General features: G+C 36.2%; 1 protein-coding gene across 2 annotated transcripts; it reads right to left on the bottom strand.

The window, feature by feature from the left end:
• Positions 1-11,235: 11,235 nt before the first annotated feature.
• On the bottom strand, positions 11,236-20,314 carry LOC128871737 (tropomyosin-2). Of its 2 annotated transcripts, none has more exons than XM_054113760.1 (5): positions 20,204-20,314; positions 15,386-15,814; positions 15,087-15,306; positions 14,804-14,981; positions 11,236-11,652 (listed from the first exon to the last, which is right to left on the bottom strand). In XM_054113760.1, the coding sequence occupies exons 2-5, from the start codon at positions 15,757-15,759 to the stop codon at positions 11,570-11,572; spliced, it is 855 nt and encodes a 284-aa protein (XP_053969735.1). In that variant the 5' UTR covers positions 15,760-15,814; positions 20,204-20,314; the 3' UTR covers positions 11,236-11,569. The 2 variants fall into 2 exon arrangements, with proteins under 2 accessions (XP_053969735.1, XP_053969734.1); XM_054113759.1 differs by lacking the exon at positions 11,236-11,652 and adding an exon at positions 14,134-14,381.
• Between the last annotated feature and the right edge of the window lie 889 nt (positions 20,315-21,203).

Genomic DNA, 21,203 nt, shown 5'->3' with positions numbered 1-21,203 from the left:
TCAGTGTCTTGCTTCTGTTTACATTCTTATTGAAATTTGGCAAACAAAACATAAACATAATACATGTAAATGTTGGTGTTGCTTTAGTGAATTCATCTGCTATAAATTCATCTTGGTATGTTACAATATTATATTATTAACTGTCTGAAATTCTGGCAAAAATTCGTGGTGTACGAGTACAATACCGTTGTAATCCATGAAAACAATTTTGGTAGGAATGTTAATCACAAATGTGGCCACCTAACAAAAAAACAGAACTCAAATCAATTGACTTAGAGCGTCACCAGGTGGCTGTCCCGGGAACTTTTTAATCAAGGTGGTATTCTAATAAAATAATCACTTCTTGTACATATATTTTGTAATCAACATCACAAAATAGCTTTCAATGAAAAATAAGCTTTTATCTTAAAGAAAATGTAATAAAAAAAATGGTGTTTTTCTTCTGATTTATCGCCATACATATTATATAAAGTTATTAGAAGAAAATGACGAAGAAAGTTTTGGGAAGGTAAAGTGAATTTCACAGTGCACAATTTAGAACTTAAGATAATAAAATTATAAATAAAAAGCTACTAGTTCTTAAACATTCAATAAATATTAATGAGCAAATATTTGAAAATTTAAAAAATGGATACATACTAACAAAGCTACTTTAGTTTTGAGAAAATCGGGTTTATGTACAAGTCGGGAAGAAAAAATTATCAGAACATACACAAAATATTAAAAAAAAAAGAACTATCAGTTCGACAAAAATTAATAAACTATCATTTTTCTCTGATGGCCAGAAGCAATGGAAGAAAATCCTAAATGCATTCGTCAAGTCAAATCCTATTGTGAAGATATCGTATATTCTATTCATAATGATAAAGTTAAAACGCCAAAATTAATTATGCTTGAAGGCCTTTGAAGTAGTCGCAAACTAATAGATATAGATATTAGGTACCTATTCTTCTTCTTCTTAATTGGCGCGATAACCGCTTACGCGATTTTGGCCGAGATTAACAAAGCGCGCCAGTCGTTTCTCTCTCGTGCTAACCGGCGCCAATTGGACACACCAAGTGAAGCCAAGTCCTTCTCCACCTGATCTTTCCAACGCAGAGGAGGCCTTCCTCTTCCTCTGCTACCACCAGCTGGTACCGCATCGAATACTTTCAAAGCCGGAGCGTTTGTATCCATTCGGACGACATGACCCAGCCAACGAAGCCGCTGGATCTTTATTCGCTGCGCTATGTCTATGTCGTCGTAAAGCTCATACAGCTCATCGTTCCATCGTCTACGATATTCGCCGTTGCCAACGTGCAAAGGTCCAAAAATCTTACGCAGAATCTTTCTCTCGAACACTCCAAGCGTCGCTTCATCGGATGTTGTCATCGTCCAAGCTTCTGCGCCATACGTTAGGACGGGCATGATGAGAGTCTTGTAGAGTGTTAGTTTTGTTCGTCGAGAGAGGACTTTACTGCTCAATTGCCTACTTAGTCCAAAGTAGCACTTGTTGGCAAGAGAGATTCTACGTTGGATTTCAAGGCTGACATTGTTATCGGTGTTAATGCTGGTTCCTAAATACACGAAGTCTTTTACAACCTCAAAATTATAACTGTCAACAGTGACGTGGGTGCCGATACGCGAGTGCGCCGACTGTTTGTTTGAAGACAGGAGGTACTTCGTTTTGTCCTCGTTCACCACCAGACCCATTCGCTTTGCCTCTTTATCCAGTTTGGAGAAGGCAGAACTAACAGCGCGGTTGTTAAGGCCGATGATGTCAATATCATCGGCATACGCCAGCAATTGTACGCTCTTATAAAAAATTGTGCCTGAGCGATTAAGTTCTGCGGCTCGTACGATGCTCTCCAACATCAGGTTAAAGAAGTCACACGACAGCGAGTCACCCTGTCTGAAACCTCGTTTGGTATCAAACGGCTCGGAGAGGTCCTTCCCAATTCTGACGGCGCTGCTGATGTTGAGCAACGTCATCTTACATAGCCGTATTAGTTTTGCGGGGATACCAAATTCAGACATCGCGGCATACAGGTAACTCCTTTCCGTACTGTCGAATGCAGCTTTGAAGTCGACGAAAAGATGGTGTGTGTCGATTCTCCTTTCATGGGTCTTTTCCAGGATTTGGCGTATTGAGAATATTTGGTCAATGGTGGACTTTCCAGGTCTGAAGCCACACTGATAAGGTCCAATCAGTTGGTTGACGGTGGGCTTCAGCCTTTCACACAATACGCTCGCTAGAACCTTATAGGCGATATTTAGAAGACTAATCCCGCGGTAATTGGCACAAATTGCAGGATCGCCCTTCTTATGGATTGGGCAGAGCACACTTAAATTCCAATCGGCAGGCATGCTTTCATCCGACCATATTTTGCATAGGAGCTGATGCATGCACCTTACCAGCTCCTCGCCGCCATGTTTGAATAGCTCAGCCGGCAGTCCGTCGGCGCCCGCGGCTTTGTTGTTTTTTAGCCGTGATATTGCTATTCTCACCTCGTCATGGTCGGGTAACGGAACGACAATTCCGTCGTCAACGATTGGGGTATCGGGATCTTCACATTCTCTATGACATGCGCAGCTGTCACCGTTTAACAGGTTCGAGAAGTGTTCCCTCCATAATTTAAGATTGCTCTGTACGTCAGTCACCAGATCGCCGTCTTTGTTCTTACAGGAAAACGCCCCGGTCTTGAAACCTTCTGTAAGCCGCCGAACTTTCTGGTAAAATTTTCGGGCGTTGTTCCTGTTGGCCAGCATCTCAAGCTCCTCGCACTCACGTATTTCGGCCTCTCGTTTCTTCTGTCGGATAATACGTCTCTCTTCCTTTTTCAGCTCTCTGTAGCGATCCCACATGGCTCGCGTTGCGCCCGATCGCAGCGTGGCTCTATAGGCGGCATCCTTTCTTTCTGCGGCAGCATGACATTCCTCGTCGTACCAATTGTTTTTTCGGGCTCGCCGGAATCCGATTTCTTCTTCGGCGGCGGTACGTAGTGAACGAGAAATGTTGCTCCATTGCTCGCGCATGCCGGTTTGTTGGGCAGTGCTCTCCGAGAGCAGGAGTGAGAGTCGAGTGGCGAATCTTCTGGCTGTCTGTTGTGATTGCAGCTTTTCGATGTCGAACATTCTTTGCGTAGGTAGATGTACGTTTTTTGCTGCACAGAGGCGGGTGCGCAGCTTGGCTGCAACAAGGTAATGATCCGAGTCGATGTTGGGCCCTCGGATCGTACGTACATCTAATACACTAGAAGCGTGTCTTCCATCTATCACAACATGATCGATCTGGTTTCGCGTTTTTCGATCAGGAGACAGCCAGGTAGCTTGGTGTATCTTTTTATGCTGGAATCTGGTGCTGCAGACTACCATGTTTCGGGCCCCGGCGAAGTCGATCAGCCTCTGTCCGTTACCGGATGTTTCGTTGTGCAGGCTGAATTTTCCGACTGTGGGACCAAAAATTCCCTCCTTGCCCACCCTGGCGTTGAAATCGCCAAGCACGATTTTTATGTCGTGGCGGGGGCAGCGCTCATAGGAACGTTCCAGGCGCTCATAGAAGGAATCTTTGGTCGCATCGTCCTTCTCTTCCGTCGGGGCGTGGGCGCAAATTAGCGAGATGTTAAAAAATCGCGCTTTGATGCGGATTATTGCGAGACGCTCGTCCACCGGAGTGAACGACAGTACTTGGCGACGAAGTCTCTCTCCCACAACAAATCCGACACCGAATTTGCGCTCCTTTACATGGCAGCTGTAGTAGACGTCGCAAGGTCCTATGGTTTTCTTACCTTGCCCCGTCCATCGCATCTCTTGGATGGCAGTGATGTCAGCCTTTACTCTCACGAGGGCATCAACCAGCCGGGCAGAGGCACCTTCCCCATTAAGGGACCGGACATTCCAGGTGCATGCCCTCAAATCATATTCCTTATTTCGTTTGCAGGGGTCGTCATCAGTAAAGGCAGTTCTCATCCGAGGCTTTGTAATTCTTTTCATTGGGGGGATTTTTAAGTGGCGGGTCCCAAACCCAGCGCACAACCAGCTATCCTGGAATGCTTCGCCTTCTCACGTTAGCTCACTCCCGAACGGGTGTTCGGGAGCTACCCAGAGGATACGTGGGCTAATCCCGGCCGTTGTGAGCTGCTTGAACCATATGTAGAAGAATCGTCCTGGCCACTCCCAAGGGAATGGCGATCAGTAACTTTCCCCACTTGCGTGGACTTCTACACATGGAACCATCCTTAGGTACCTATTACTATAATATAATTTTTAGTATACCACCAAATTATCACGTATGTGCTCATATTCGTGGCAGCATTGTAAATACCATATGCCTGGGGAGTTTTTTCGCTCCTATGATTTGTCTGTAAGCTAACAAATTGGATTAAAATGGTTTTCGAATTGTCATATATCGGGTATTTTTTTAGCTGCATGGGAACTATCGATAACTATGGTTTGACAGCTGAGAATGCCAAACTGTGTAGACATTTCTGTACAGTAAGGCTTGGCAAATTATCATGAATTGTTTAACGACGACATTTGGTTCCAACAATACGGTGCAACTTGCCATACAGCGCGCTTAACAATCGATTTATAGCAATATTCAAGCCATCATTGACGTCAGACGACCAGATTTATTGGAAAAAGTAGTCAAAAACTGGGCTGATGGTATGGGCCATGTAACTCGTAGCTGCGACGGACATATGTCGGATATAATATTCAAAAATCAATACCATGCCAAAAATTATCTACCAGAATAAAAAAGTACATTCTCAAGATCGTAAAAAAACACCCGATATAAAAATTAAGACTTAATTCAATATTTTATTGAGATGGAGCAATATCGTTGGAAAAATATTTTAAGTAACCGATTCTGTAAAAAATATTTTCGTTTCGGAACTCTTTAGTAAAACATTAAACAGAATTTATAAGTAATTTTTATAGTCCTAAAAAATTTGCAATAAGCAGCCTAGTGTTATGAATTCGTTGCGTTAAAATCATTTGTCAACACCGAATGACGCATTAATTTGACTTTTTTCTGTGAAGCGTTGGGAGTTTCCATAAATTCCTTATAAAAAATGGTTAAGGTCAATTCTCTCTTAACATTTTCAAAATGATTCACTCCGCGTATATTAAAGTATTTGCATGTGCATGTATTTACATGCGAGTTGTGACCATTAACACTAGAACTACGAACCGGTCAAAATGACCGGTTGGAACATTTATTTCCCATTTCCTCTTAAATATTCCAATTACATTTTTTTCGATAGTGTCATGATTTTTATTAAATTTGTGTATAGAATAATATTATAGATTATTTTGTTCCTACGCTTCCAATTTTCAGAGTTAACTATGTGTTATACCTAAATATACGAACCGGTCATTTTGATCGGTCATAAAAATATCATGAATACTTTTTGTATATTCTTGAAATATTCATTTGGAATATGGAAAATTCCCGGAATTCAAAGATTTTGCGTTTTCCATATATTATGCGAAAATTTGTATAACTGTAATATGGTATATACAGTTATACTAAATCCGTAATATGAATACAATTTCTACAGTCAGTCTGTAACCCCTATACTGATAAGTTATCATAAATCGTAGCATATAAACATTTCAATTTAGTATTCTTACTTACCGTGTATAGTTGCAAATGACAATAAATTGAATATTTTTTATATTTCTTTATAATCTCACATTATTCTTGCATACATTGTAAGTGGTTTCTGATTGAATATTTTTTTCATTATTAGAAAGGGAAATAAAATTATAGTTTTCAGTTAGAAGTTATTACCCTGAAAATGGCGTCACATTTGAAAAAAACAAAATTTCTTGAAGATATAACAAATATATGCGAAGATATATCCGAAGTTGTCTGCAAATCAACAAATATTTCAGCGGTCCAGTTTGATAAAGAGAAAGTCTATGTATCCAGTGATAGTGAAGAGGAGAACATACTCAAGGTATGTAAAAGAAAAAGTGTAAGATTTCCGTCCTATTCCGATGAGAGTGAAGATCAGCAAACTGAAAATGCTAATGGAACTATTTGGAATGAAATCAAAGCTGGATCCTATCCAGGGAGAAAACCAAAACATACCATTTTCAAACAAAAAGTAGGACCTACAGGATATGCAAAAAAAAAAATTGTAAAGAATGTTGTGAGTAGTGCTTTCTCATTACTAATTAATCGTGATATTATACATCATATCATAACATGCACAAAACAAGAAGGTTTACGAGTTACTGGTGAAGAATTGGATTTATGAGAAGAAAAATTCAACGCTTTTCTGGCCATTTTATTTGCGCGTGGCGCTTATGAAGCCAATAACTTAAAATTATCTTATTTATGTTTTTTATGTTATGTAATTACAATAAATGAATAAAATATGTTTCTTTTGCTTGAAAATTTAATTATCTTATGAATTTTTAGTTTTATTTCTAAATTTCTACTGTTTTGTGTAGTTAAACAAAAAAACCGGTCAAAATGACCGGTTAGTTGAAATAGGTATATGCTAAATCTTCGTAGTTCTAGTGTTAAATAACGAGACCAACGCATTTACATACATGGCAGAGGTACCTGTACATACTTATGTATACTTCAAGCACCGAAAAAATGTTAAATATAACATTATTGCGAGCAAATGTGGTGGCTTATTTCAAATTATCTAGCAATAGATTGTTGGCTAAGACCAACATCCTAGTTTTATATCATCCGCCTTATGTGAAAAAGAAAGCGGCTCGGGTTCTTGAAGAAGATGATGGAAGAAATCTTCCACCACCGTTTAGAATAATAGAAAGATAGAATAGAAGAGCATACTGAAGGTGAATTTATGTGCATTTTGAATTTCTCCTAAAAAGCATACACATAGTAACGAATACATTCTTGGAAAACTGGATTAACAGGGTGCACTACTGCCAAGCCAGTCATATAAGTAAAATCGTATTCCATAAATAATAGAAATGCTTGATCTTTCGAGAAAACCAATAATATACAAAAAACGGATCATCTAAATGTTTAAAAAGAAACCACTATATGGACTACCTCTACATTTATGCCAACTCTTAATCCAGTACACAAACCGTTCTTCAAACGAATTCTCCGAGAAATATCTTTATATCTTCTAACGATCGAAAACGGGTATCACAAAGTGATCATTTGATGGGGATTTGGGCTAAACCATCATTGGATATACTGTGGTAAAGGGTCTTTCAAAGAAATGTCTAGATGTCAGTAGTTAATACTTCCTAGGCGGTTTTTTTATGTCATCTTTGACATTTGTCAAGTAGTCAGAAGTACAATTTGACACGAAGGAACAACACGTTAAAATTATTAAAATTTATTCTGAATATGGTTGATCTCTAAGAACAGCATATCGCAAAATTCGTGATTTTTTTAGTGGGAATAATCTCCGAATGAGTCTACAATTCAAAGATTTGGGAAACAATTTTAAGTAACTGGTTTTGACTAAGATAAAAAAGACTGACAGTGGAAAAACTTAACGTCCTGTAGTGCAGAGTGTTGCTAAACAACCTTTAAAATCGATATCTCGACGTTATCAACAATTAGGCATTCATGAATCGATTGTTTGGCAGGTTTTACATGAGAAATTGCATTTTTATCCTTAAACAATTCTTTTAATACAAGAATTGAAGCCCACAGATCATTATCAAGCCCGAAATTTCATGAATCGGATCTTTGAACATGATGCTGGTTTTTCACGGAAAATTATCTTTAGTAATGAAGCTCATTTCACCCTGGATGGATTTGTCAATAAACAAAATTGCAGCATCTGAAGAGAAGCAAACCCTCGAGTAATAATAATGATAATAATTTTGTATCTGTAGTGTGCCCAATGGCCGACACTTCGGCCTAAAAGATCCTTTGTGTCCTACTACAGGCTTTAGAAGTAATTAGTATTAGTCAGTCAATAGGACTGCTACTGTAAATATTTTGCACAGGTTATATTTATCTCTGCCTCAGGTTGGGAATTGGTTGAAAGCAAAGTAAATTTTTTGCCTTGCCGACAAATTTCAGAATATCTGCAACAGGAGAATTCTTGATTTCATTCGAATCTATTTGATCTCGATGAAAGAGGTGCAGTCTCGTCCTTGCCAAGGTAATACTGTTGCACAAGATATGCTCTCTTGTCTCATTATCCTCCAGGCAGGGTCAACACTCTGTCACATTCCCAATGTAAATTTTTGAAATGGTGATCTAAGTTATAAGATACTGTCAGGAAACCAAGTATTCTCCTTGTTTCTACTTACGCGAGTTCTTGTATGACTTATCAATGTGTAATACCTTGAGTATTTTCCCAACTATTTACCCTGTATTTAGCTTATACCCAGTTAATACCACAGTATGGCCCTGGACCGTGAAAATTCGCTGCCGACCCCGCCCTAGCGAGTTCGTCAGCAACTCCATTGTCTTTTATTCCAGAGTGACCCGGAACCCAGCAAAGTTCAATTCTGTTTGTTGCACGAAATTGACTGTCCCAGTATATACTCGTAGCTATGGGCACACCCTTGTTGCTCCTCATATCATATCAACGCAATTTTAATACAGTTTTATTTTCACCTTGTTTTGCTAATTCAATTGCGTAGTGTGTTGTGTTTTTTTTAAGAGCATAATAAATTTATTGTCAGAGTTATATTATTTTTTTACATAAACTTGTACTTTTTTTTGGCAGATTGAGAGGAAAGGGCAGAATTACCAAAAATAAAAAAAAAACTGAAGACGAAATTAGATATCCTGCTGTGGAGATAGCATAGACTGTTGGCCTCTTTTAGAGATCGAGATAGGATAAAATAAGAGAGGCTGCAAAATCTGCAACATCATTAGATGCTAAAACGAAGACCCGTATAAGGAGTACTTTGATGATCAAAATGGAGTCCTAGCTTTTTATTTAGATTGAAAACCAAGTTGCGCAGAGAATACTATTAAGTCAAATGGTAATTCTGACGAAAGCAAAAAGCATATTTGATGGCATAAAAAGTAAAGCAATATCCAACGATAATGCTTAAGGTAGTAATACAGGCAAGAATGAAACATTTGAAGCTAGGCAGGGCTGGTTTGAGAGTTTAAGTTAATGAGTTGTCAAAAAACGTGACGAAGCTATGAAGAGTTTTTATAAAGCGGTCCTAACAGCGGAAGGAGTTTTAAAGTGTCCCAGACGATAGCTAGGAATACCAATTGCTACAAGGAATTTAATTTTACGTTGAAATAAAAAGGAGCTGTTCAGCAAACATTGGATCGATTTTTTATAAAAGAAAGCCGACTTACGACAACAGCCACTATGGTCTCATCAGACAGTGATTATTTTTAATTTTGGTTTTCATAAATTAATTGAATAGGTTATTTATTTTTAATTGAATAGATTTTTTTTGGTTTTTGTTTTTTGTGTGCATGTAATGAAATTTTATATTTTTTGTTTTTTAAATGTTTACTTTGTTCAATTTTCTTTTTAAAAAGTAGTATTTTCGTAACCCTGGGACCTATCTTCGATCTTTATATGGTTTGCTATAGAAAATCTTAATTCACTTTGCGTCGCGTTTTTTTGGGGCGTAACCACGACGGCCGCCGTAGCCGAATGGGTTGTTGCGGGATTACCATTCGGAATTCACAGAGAGGTCGTTGGTTCGAATTTCGGTGAAAGCAAAATTAATAAAAACATCTAATAGCGGTAGCTCCTCGGCAGGCAATGGCAAACCTCCGAGTGTATTTCTGCCTGGAAAAAGCTCCTCATAAAAATATCTGCCGTTCGGAGTCGGCTTGAAACTGTAGGTCCCTCCATTTGTGGAACAACATCAAGACGCACACCACAAATAGGAGGAGGAGCTCGGCCAAACACCTAACAGAAGTGTACGCGCCAATTATTTATTTTTTTTAAATTTTATTTTTTTAACCACGACGCAAAGTGAGGTATTGGTGTAATTGGTCCAGTTTTCTTCGAAGATAAAAATGAATGAAGAAATAGACATAGACGATCTTTATTTTCAATATGATGTCACCATCATCATTATCACGGAATCATTTATCGTGAATATGTTCCTGTGAGGCAGATAGTTTTATGTGGCATCCTAGTAGGACCGGATCATTCACCACGACAGCATGCCTGCTATTTCCTTGTTTATTATAACAGAGTTATTGGCGAGATTTATTTCAACCATGCCACTCCCTATCTGTATCTCTGATATCCCCCTCTGCGAGTTTTTTATATTTTCCACGATAAAGCCGCTCCTCAAAGAAATCGCGGTGATAAACGGATTAACTTCGGTGGAGTACCAAAAATGTTTCCAATCGTGGGAGCAACGTTGAAATCAGTTTGTAGAATCAGTGAAGGTCTATAATCAAAGTTTGCTTCTAACTAAATTTTACTGTGTTTTATTTACAAATTTCCAGAGCTTGATTGCTTCACTTCGTATTTCTTATTATTCCGTTGGCACAGTTTTAAGGTCTAGCTCTCTGAATTTATGAATAAATCCCACATATTTTCACATAGTATTTTCAATGACAGACCCTTAAACCAGATCGCTAATATGCTACTAATAAGAATGGACCCTTAAACTAAATTTTCCTACTGGGCTCAGTGATGCTTTTTCCTGTTATTAATAATTTAAAAAACCGACTTGTTTAGTGTAGAACGGCTGAAAAATAACGAGCATGACCTCAAGTTATAGTCTTTCAAAAGTTTTTTTAAAAGAAAGTGGGGTCTAATCGGTAGATTTTTCAGGTTTTCGTTCGAAGGTGTTTCAAACCGCTGCGCACAAGCAGATCCTGGGCCACTTCACAACAATAACAAATCTCAAGTGTAGCAAATACAAAGATGCAAGAAATATCATGATTCTTTGTTTGTTTTAAATATTTTTTGTTGGTTTTGGTTTTTATTATTTAATATATTAGTTTTAAATTTATCATTTGCTCTCCCAGTGTATGTAATGCTCCTAATCAAAGTCGAACAATATTCTCTTCTCTCTCTATATGTTAACTTGTATGTATGTATGTATGCTAAATAAATAAACGACCAAAGGTGGAATTTAAATGAACTGAAAATTGGAAGCGAGCCGAGTGAAGCAATTGGACAAGGCAGCTATTTTTCATTTTCGTTTTTGTAGTTTTAATTGTTTTTAACAAACATCTTCATTTAATTTATAATATTTTTCAGTTTGATACTCCAAATGTGTGTGTATGTGCACATATAAAACTACAATTATATTTTCGTTAAATTAGGAAATTATGAAAATTGTAAAAAGTGTTTTTTTAAATTTATTTAATAAAATATTCATTCAAAGCGCGTAAGTTCTATCGACTTTCCATTGCATTGATGAATTTTTTTACTAGAAAAATTAAAAAGCAATTATAGGTGTTGTTGTTGCTGTTGTTGTCGTTAATATCTTTTTTATGATTTTTGTTTTCATCTTCAATATGTTGTTGATGTTTTTAACATTTATACAATTATTTTTAATTTACAGATTGTTACAATAGGTTGCTGTTGTTGTTATTGCGATTGGATCGGTTCCAAGGCGAAAACTTTACAAGCGAACTTTTGATTTAGAAAAGCATTGTCGTCTTCACGCTTTGAACTCTTTAATAACCAGCCAACTCGGCGAATGTGGAGTCCATTTCGTCGGCGAGCGACTTGAATCTATCCTTGTTGACACCCAATTCGTCTGTACGGAGAGAATGGAAATATGAAATTACAAAAATATCGTTTTTTAAACTCTGTTATGTATATTTTCAAATAGAATGTGCAAATATAATATGGAACGGATAAAACAAGTAAAAATAAACACATAATAAAACAACACAAAAATAAAAACTATTTCAAGTGCAAGGGGCAAGCAAAACGTATTTACCAAAAAAAGAAAAAAAAAGGCAAGTTAACAAAATTCATTTATGGATGCACTAAAACTAGTAATGTGTAGATTTGGTCTAAAACTAATTTGTGTGCATATGGAAAGAAAAAACATAAAGTATGAAAGATAATTTACAAAATTACTTGTGCACAGGGGGCAAACGCGCAAAGAAAGTCAGGAAGTTACATACATTCTTTATTCTAGCGCAAGAAGAATAATAGAAGGTTTCAACCTTCCACAAATCACCGTAGATTATTATAAATATCTGGTATTCCTAATTCTCTCAACACTCTCAATTTACGCGTTAAGTTTTGCACAGTGAATTGAATTTTGGCTAATATAAAAAATTGTGACGAAAAAATGTTCGGAAAGCGCTTTGCTCATCAAATTGGATTTAGAAATAAGGCTCACTTCCGGAACGATGTATTCGTGATTATTTAAGCAAAGCCGTCGCATTTAAAGTTTTTCTTAAAAGTAAAATAAAAAATTTATTAACACTAATGTTTTTTATTACTAACTATCTTCAAAACCAGTATTCATGCTGTAAAGGAGATTATAATAAGATATTTTTTTCTTTTACACTGAGATTCAAATAAATTTTATTTGGAGTTTCCAAAGAGCAGTTTAAGCTGAAAAATATATTTTTTTAGGAATTTCAAAAAAATCAAAGAATATTAATTCAGGTTTCGTTTTGACTGAACTTATATTAGTTTAAATAAATAATTATTCTCAGTAGAGGGCTCTTGCAACATCCATTCGGGAAAATTTCGGTGCTTTAAATGATCAAAATGTTTTTTATTTACATTTTTTTTAATGAGTACATAATATCTCATAAATATGTGATCTCATAAATATTGTGTCATAAAGTTATGAGTACTTATTTGAGAGTCCGTTGTTGAAAGGCGGATTTCTACTAGTATACCTGCTTGTTTTAAAGCGTTTTTCTGAAACTTGTTATTTTGAAGACCGTGGACGCCATAATTCAAAGTCTACTAGATCAATCTTTTTGAAATTTTGCACTGTACTTATGTGAAATATTTCGCCAGATATTCCTGAGAGCCTATTTTTCAAATAATTGTTAATCTTACAATAACAACTTGGCCGTTTTTTCTAAGCGAAAAGCGATTTATTGGCTTCCAAGAGCTACGAAAAAAAATTCTCCTAGGGATACCTCGAGAAACGTCTTCTTAGCAAATGCATTTCAAACTTTTTTCAGAAGAATCTGTTGCGAGTTATGATGTACACCTCAAAGAACTTTTTATCGAGGCTTCTCCGGAGTCTCACAGTCACTCGCTCAATTTTCCACTTGGTATGAAGTTCTGGCTTTAGAGCTGCCATATTTTCTATGCTTCCAACGGTGTGTTCTCTCACTATGACAGGAACATTCAATAGAGAATATATTGACTAGAAGTTTTCCTACTCGGTTGTTATGATAGCAAGTAGGAATAAACACTTTAGTCAATCGAAATATCGTAATTACCATATTGAAATTTTCTACATGAACATAATGGTCCTATTGAAACTCTTTTTATAATAGTCAAAATGAAATTTGACATTCAGATAAAATGAAGCTCGAAAAAAATGTGTATTACAAAACAGTTTGTAAGAAAGTAAGCAAAGCTGGATTGAAAGAGTACGATCTGGAAGGAATATGAAATGTAGATTTTCCACTGTATGACTCTGAAATACCAACTTTTCATAAATTATGAAGTAAAAAAAGCTCAAAAAGTGTTTGTGTGGGAATCAAAACTATAAAGCTACTTGTTCATTTCTACAATCACTGGGTACTTTAATAAATACATATAGTGTACAATAAGGCATACACATATATACAAACAGCATATTGTATACAAACTTCAACATATAAAAATTAAAATATTATATAAATAATTAAAAAATTATTAATTCAACATTTTCACCTTTGGTAAATTTTTACAGAATCGGGCTTCACTAGAGCGGCAAATTGTACTTGTACTTTTTCACACCTTAGCATTTTTCTTTTGTTGTTATGTACATAGTAATTAAGATTTGCTCAGCAGGAATTGGTTAGCAGATATTAAAAGCGCAGCTGACGAGCGTAGCGTTATGAAAAATAAATGGCTAATAAGGACGAATATTTACAGTGTATTTGGGTGATTGAGAATGGCAGTTTCATTTGGTCAAGGGACATAATGGCGGATAAGTCAAACATTGAGTCTGTGATGATTTGCGATGTATAGTGGTATGTAATTATTCGCGGTGTATAGAAAAGGTGGCCAGATGGCACTGAAATACGTTTGTGAAACTGAGCTAATGCGAATTTTAGGCAAAATATATTGTAATGTAGGAAATTTTTGGTTTTCTCTTTGATTTGAAAAGAATTTTGAAAACAATTGTGGTTGTTTGTATTTTTGAATGAGGTTTTTTGTTGAGACTGGATGATATTCGAAATGATAATATTTTTGTTGTGATATTTGATATTTAATATCCCGTAAGTTCGGCGAATGTTGAATCCAAATCATCGCAGATTGCTTTATATTTTTCTTTCTCATGGAAGAGACGGTCTGCAAAAAGCATTTTAATATTTTCACATATTATATAAGCGGCATTAATAGCATATTACAGTAGTAGATGTAGTAAAAATTTTATAAACATGAAAATACAAATTAAATAAAAAAATTTAAACATTACACCAACTCAGTGTTGATTCTATACAAAAAGTATTTCTATTTGTTTTTATACATATGTAAATAAATATTTACAAAAATATGTACAAAAAAACTGATTTCTACTAAAAATGCATAACCAACAAAATTTGTCAGTTAATTAGTTAAAGCTAAGCATTCGTTAAACGTTGTATTACTTTCAAAGCGCATTATTTTCAAATTAATGAAAAATAATAAAAAATTCGCTCAAAAATATTTTACAAAAATTTCTCTTCTTTTTCTAAAGAAAAAATACCTGCGCACCATATGCCAAATCTTACCTTCTAGCCTGTCGACTTCCTTTTGCAGGCGCTTCACTTGCTTCTCGGCATGTTCAGCGCGCTGTTCGGCTTCCTTCAATTTGACGGACAGAGTCTTCATTTCGCGTTTGAACTCCTCAACACGCTGGTTGGCCTTCTCCTCAGACACTTCCAAGGATTTCAACGAGTTACCGACGACCTAAACAACAAACAATAAATAAAATTGAAGCGGTTAGTTTAAAATTCCCTTGGATGTATGTATGTATATATGCATAGGCAATTTGATTTTTTCTATTATTTTCACCTTCAATTCTTCCTCAAGTTCCATGATCTTGGCTTCACCGGACCTGACACGATCTTCAGCCACTTCCAACTCGTCTTCAACGAAGGCCAGCTTACGTGATACTTCATCGGACTTGGTGTCAGCATCTTCAGCCAACATACGGGCTTCCTTCAATTGGTTAGTCAATTGATCCATACGCTCCTCATCCTGCTGCGAGCGGTTCTCCAATACTTTGCACATACTGTTTAGAGTTGAATGATGGTTTTGTTTTTTTATATTACAAATTTTTGTTATTCAATGTTTGTATTGCACTAACTAACCGGTTGTTCTCATCAGCGGCTTGTGTGGCTTCCAGCAATTTCTGTTGGGCACTGGTGGAGCGCTCTTCGGATTTCTCCAAATCTTCTTCAATCTGTTGTACCTTACGATTCAAAGTGGCGACCTCGGATTCGGTGGTGGTTAATTGTTTCTCCTTCTCTTCCAATTCACGGTTGGCCTTGTCCAACTGTTCCTTAGAGGTGACCAAGTCAACTTCAACTTGAACCATTTTTTTCTCCAAATCGCGCAACTCCTCTTGCAATTTGTCTGCGCGGGCATTGGCATCCTTGGCTTGAGCTTCACAGGTATCGGCCTTATCAATGGCGTTATCCTTCTCAAGCTTCATCGCTTGCATCTTCTTCTTGATGGCATCCATGGTGTCTGTGTTTTTGTTTTACTTAGAGGGAGGAATAAAGAAATGAAGAATAACACTGCGAGAGTACGAACGAAAAATGGATTGGTTAGTTTATGTGGTTTTTCAGAGGTAATTTTTACATATTAAACAACCTGATATATATAAGAGACCGATTTCCGGTTATATTTATCTAAGTTCATGAGTAAATACGCTTTTTTAGATAAAATTGTTTTTGATAGAAATTCATAATGCCGCAGTCATAAATCGTATACACGGGGTGAACAGATAAGATCGAAAGGAAATGAATTAAAAAAAAAAAAACAACGATACGAGGTATCAAATTGATTCTGGCTTTATTTTGAGTTACGTTCATGCCATCATGTCATTCGAAAGGCTGCCTCGGTTTCGCTGACAGTGGTCAGCTCAATATGAGCGGCTTTATTCCGCCCATGCCTTCTCGAGTGTTGGCTTCAAGCTCGTTCAAAATGGTTGCTGTGTTAGTGTAGTCTGAAGACTTAACGTAACCCTAAAGAAAGTAACAGAGTTTCAAATAATGTAGTATGGTTGCAGTGGCCATGGCGTGGAGTGAGTAGACCCAATCGCCAAACTTCGCACAAATCCTTCATAACTTTTGTTTTTGGTGGGGAGGTAGGGCTGTCTTATCGAAAGAAACTACTTCCTACGCAGGCCCGACGAGAGGGGGGAGGAGCGGGGACTTTTTACCCCCGGCCCGGAGTTCTCAGAGAGGCCCGGACTCGAGATTATACGTATTTATACAAATTAGACATAATTGGAAAGAGCCTGCATTTGCAATTTTCCCCAGAGGCCCGGATATGCTCTCTGCGGGCTTGTTCCTACGTTAGAGTAGGTTAGGTCAAGGTAGTAAGGTTAGGTCAAGGTGGTTGAGTATAATTTTTTTGCGGTATATGCTAACATGCATATACAAGTATAGCCACCACCAATGTTAATTTTCCTCTTATCAGGCCAGAAATATAACCAGCAACCCTAGAAGAAGAACACGCTTTATAGTGAAGCCACCCAAGAAATATCTGACAACAAAAAACACTGCGTGGGATCCCTAGTCATTCGGAGTGTCCTGCAATAAAAATATGACCAATAGGTAGTCCTTTGGCTATGCTACGATGAAGTAGTAACCACAAAAGCAATGAATTTCGAGTCATCAATGAATCACTGTGTGATATATAGGACTATAAAAGTATATATATGCATACATATAATGTGATGCAAAATATTCTTCGAATAGTCGGTATAGAGTCAGTGGAAAGTACATATATGGTCACAGCTGGCACTATTTGGGTTTAGAAAATTCTCACCATCCAAATGATGCTTGAATTTGAAGTGGTTTAAACCAGAGTTAGTTCTTCTAAGTATATCCGGTTTTTGCGTGTACCAAACTATAGACTGGATATTGGGAAAGCTGTTTGAGAATAATCTAGGCTATTTCTATATATTAAATGGTTAAATCGTTCGGTTAAGCCATCGACTATGGTAATTGGGTCTTCACCTTTTAGCTATGTAAGTGTTGAAATTATACAAACTTACTAGTTTCTTAGTTGATTTTATACATAATCGAGCGAAAATGAAAATAACGAAACCAATGAAAACAGAAAAATAAGGAAACCATTAAAAATTGCAATTACCACCTCCCCGGTAGTTCATAATATTAATAAAATTTTTTAAATGGCTTAAGGCTCCATTATTAATGTTCTGTTGCCCAATTTAGCAATGTATATTTTTATGCATGTACATATCTACACACATGTATCGGCCACGAAATCATAAAGTGCAATATGTTTGTACATACATGTGTACATACAAAAAATATATACTTGGTAAACAACGCATTTGTACGAAACATGTTGGTCTCTTCCTAACTTTGGTCATTATTATGAATTTTAACGCCCACTTTAATTTCTTTGATCGAGTTAGCCGAGAGGGCGAGTGCTGTTTCTAACACACTTGCTCTCGTTAACCTATCATCGGAAATTTTAAAAATAAGTTTTTATGGAAACACTGTCCAGTGACTGTATATGTGTGTGGATTCGTAGGTGTAATTACCGTGTGGGCGATTTGAGAATGGTGTTTTTTTATAGCTACGTGGCCTCTGTTTCTACGTATGCGCCTGAAATTCTAGAATGTAGCATTTCAAAAAACCTATGCCTTTTCATATTCCGAATACGCATTCTTTCGCTACTTTTTTCTATTTTGTTGTTTTGATTAAATGTTATTTTGACCAATCTGCTTTTCGTGTTATCTTCGGCTGGTGTCAATGCGTAATTTAGAATTTCTTTGTATGTCTGCCCTGAAAAAGTGCCCCTCACGGACAGCAGACATATGCGAGCATCTGTTGTAGCCGGACATAAGAGCATCGGAACCAGGAGTGTCCGATTAAAAGAGCTTTTACTTTACACATACTCGTATGTACATACATTATACAGTATATGCAATTTATATATTATTCCAATAATATAGTTTATTACTCCAATACAATATAATAAAAAAATGTATTTTCAATTAACATAATCAAAGTTTAGAATTGCTAAATAGCAAAAAATCTTATCAATTATTAACTATTTAATTTTCTGGCGAACAAAGTTTCAAGGCAATTCTGTTTTCGGCAGTCTTTGATTAGGTATCGAATGGGGAATTGATGCTTAAATTAACCGACAGTGAATGGGTAGTCTTTGGCTTGGTATTGAGTTTGAGCTTCATATTTTCATCGATCTTTCAATAGTTCAGAGGCACAAAATTTATGATTATTACTGCATCAAGTTTTCGAGTATAGGGATATATTATATTACTTTTATAAATATTTAAGTGAACCAAATAAATAAATTTTATAGTGGTCATATAGATACCAATTACTAAGCTCATTTATAAAGAGGCTATTTTTAAAACTTATACGTATATGTTTGTATGCATGTGGTTGTGTGTGTATGTATTTCAGACAAAATTAAAATTAAAATTATTTGTGGGCGTACAGAAAATACAGCAAATTGCATACATTTCTTTGTGAAATGAAAAGAGCTGACGACCGATCGCCCGACCAACTCAAGGATAAATTCCGAAGCAACGAGCGTTATTTACGAACGCAAGCTTGTACGCCGCATGCTTACGATAGAGGTTTAGTTATTGTGAAAGCTGCGAAAGCTCTTAGCGACGACCAGGTAAAATCTTATGAGGGAAACGAGTGCCAAAATTCGCTCAACACAGCCAAATAATTTCCATATGCAATTATGCACATGTACATATAGTATGTGTAAGTACACACACACACTTAAATATATTCATAAATATATTTTAATGTGGGTTGTGTGAAAGTGCAAATGAGTGTATGTGTTTTATGTGGCCTTGTGCCAGTGTACGTGTATATAAGCTGCTTGAGCTTAAAAATAAATGGTTTTGACAATTCGAAAAACAAATGGCGACAAATATCGAAAAATTCTGACTGTAGGTGTCTGCCATGTCAGGCACTGAGGATATGTGAAAAGGCCTATCCATGAGCGATCTAGCTGGGATACAGCATTTTTGCTATATTTGCATGCTTTTAACAGCGATTGCGCAGCGATGCTTGTATGCAGGTGGATGTGAGTACGTAAGTGTATGAATGTATTGTTTTTTGTGGCTCAAATGCATACGTTTGTACGTGTGTGTGTATTTGCAGAAAATGGCTAAAGAACCTTTTAAAATTTGTATCGCAAATTGAAAATACACGCATACAAATGCATGCACATACATATACACATACTCAAACACTAATAATAAAAGTGTTATAAAATTTACTTGGGCAAGTAGAGGGCACATTTTATGTGTGTGTGTGCCTGTGTGTGTATTGCTTGTGCTTAAGCGATTCGGTTACAAAACTCCTTATAAGCAAATTTGCGTCAGCAATGAATAAAATATATCATTTGTTATGAATCGCTTATGGCCAACATAAAAATTAGTTTTCCTTTAACTTTAGTGAATAGCTTAATACATTTATATGAAATTTTCTTATGTACGTATGTATGTATGTATGTAGGGATATGGGTGGCAAACTTAATTTGACTGGCATTAAATTGGCATTATTCATAGATTTCCACTTCTTATACTCAGCTGCTGATCTTTATTATTTTTTGTTTTTTGCACTTCGTTATACTTATTTGTTCACAGGCACACGCACACATAATAATTTTAAAGTTAATTTTTTTTTAGCGGAAGGCCAACAAATATATGTAGTTACATATGATGATCACCAAGTTAACTTTCACGCTTGAAAATCGCAGTTAACACAAATAAATAATTCGTTATTTTTTTTCTTTGTAATAGATTTTTGACGAGTTTTTGTTTTTATTTATTATTTTTTAATGTTTTCAAAAACCTTCTTTGGCTGCTTATTGGCTGCCGTTATAATAATTTTCTTTGATAAATCCTTATAAGCGTTCACAGGCACTAACTAACTAACCTTAGCGTTCCAAACACACTATACGCTGTCAAAACCCCGAGAACACTGATGCAAGACGAACTTTCCCAAAGCAGAAAGCCCCTAACCGCTTACGAACTGGGCGGCTATATGGGCGATCTGAACGAATGGCCACTAACACCAATGGAACATATCCATATAGATGGAAATTCTACACATACGCAATACACACATACACATATGTAAATTTGTGTGCACATATCTATGGCAAGTAAATGTATTTGTGCAATTCGAACAATTTTCAATTCATCTCATTCTTAAGCAATAAAAATTTCCCTACTTTTTCAGAAAACCAACAAAAAAAAACGTTTCGAAATAAAAATGTATTGACAGGAAGAGTGCCAGCAGCTAGCTTACTACTCACTGCGCTCTCGCACTACATGCAAATGCGTCTATGTATGTAGGTCTACGCAAACAATTAAAATTTAAAAAAAGTTTATAAGAGTACTCAGCCATTTCAGAAAAGTTTGAAAATTCCCCAACTCATGCAGTTTGAAAATTTTCCTGTTGAAAAATTTGTATACCAGCGCACGCATAGACACCTGTATATTTTCTCGCACAACATACATGAATACACACATACGAGTACATTTCTCCGAGTGTACATATGATACTTAGTATACACGTACTATATGCAGACCGACAGTGTATGGCTAAATTCCCATTAACTCTAGGATTTCGTATACGTATATATCTTTGGGATCTTTTTCCATTAAGCAATCACAAAAAAAAAAACATGTAGCAATACAAATACAATAATTTTCGGTAGTGTCTGTGTGAAATTGCCACATTGAATTTTCCATACAAGAACTCTGTCCATTATTATTCTGCCAGCACCTACAAGATGTAGCTAATGGGAAATTGGTCCAAGAAGAAAATACTAAATACACACATAGAGACACATGTACATTTTGTGTGTACGAATATATTTATTGATATGTATGTATTGTATATATATTTAGATATTTATGTACGAATATAG

This window comes from Anastrepha ludens, chromosome 2 (genome assembly GCF_028408465.1).
Source record: "Anastrepha ludens isolate Willacy chromosome 2, idAnaLude1.1, whole genome shotgun sequence".
Classification (NCBI taxonomy): Eukaryota; Metazoa; Arthropoda; class Insecta; order Diptera; family Tephritidae; genus Anastrepha; species Anastrepha ludens.
Note: the sequence above shows the minus strand (reverse complement) of the source record. Positions and strands in the feature narration are given on the sequence as shown.

Excerpts from the sequence above, each read along its gene's own strand:
- LOC128871737 (XM_054113760.1), bottom strand. The coding sequence starts at position 15,759 with ATGGATGCCATCAAGAAGAAGATGCAAGCGATGAAGCTTGAGAAGGAT. Across the intron at positions 15,307-15,385 it reads GCCGCTGATGAGAACAACCG|TATGTGCAAAGTATTGGAGA; the intron begins GTTAGTTAGTGC and ends AACTCTAAACAG. Across the intron at positions 11,653-14,803 it reads GGAAGTCGACAGGCTAGAAG|ACGAATTGGGTGTCAACAAG; the intron begins GTAAGATTTGGC and ends CTCTCCGTACAG.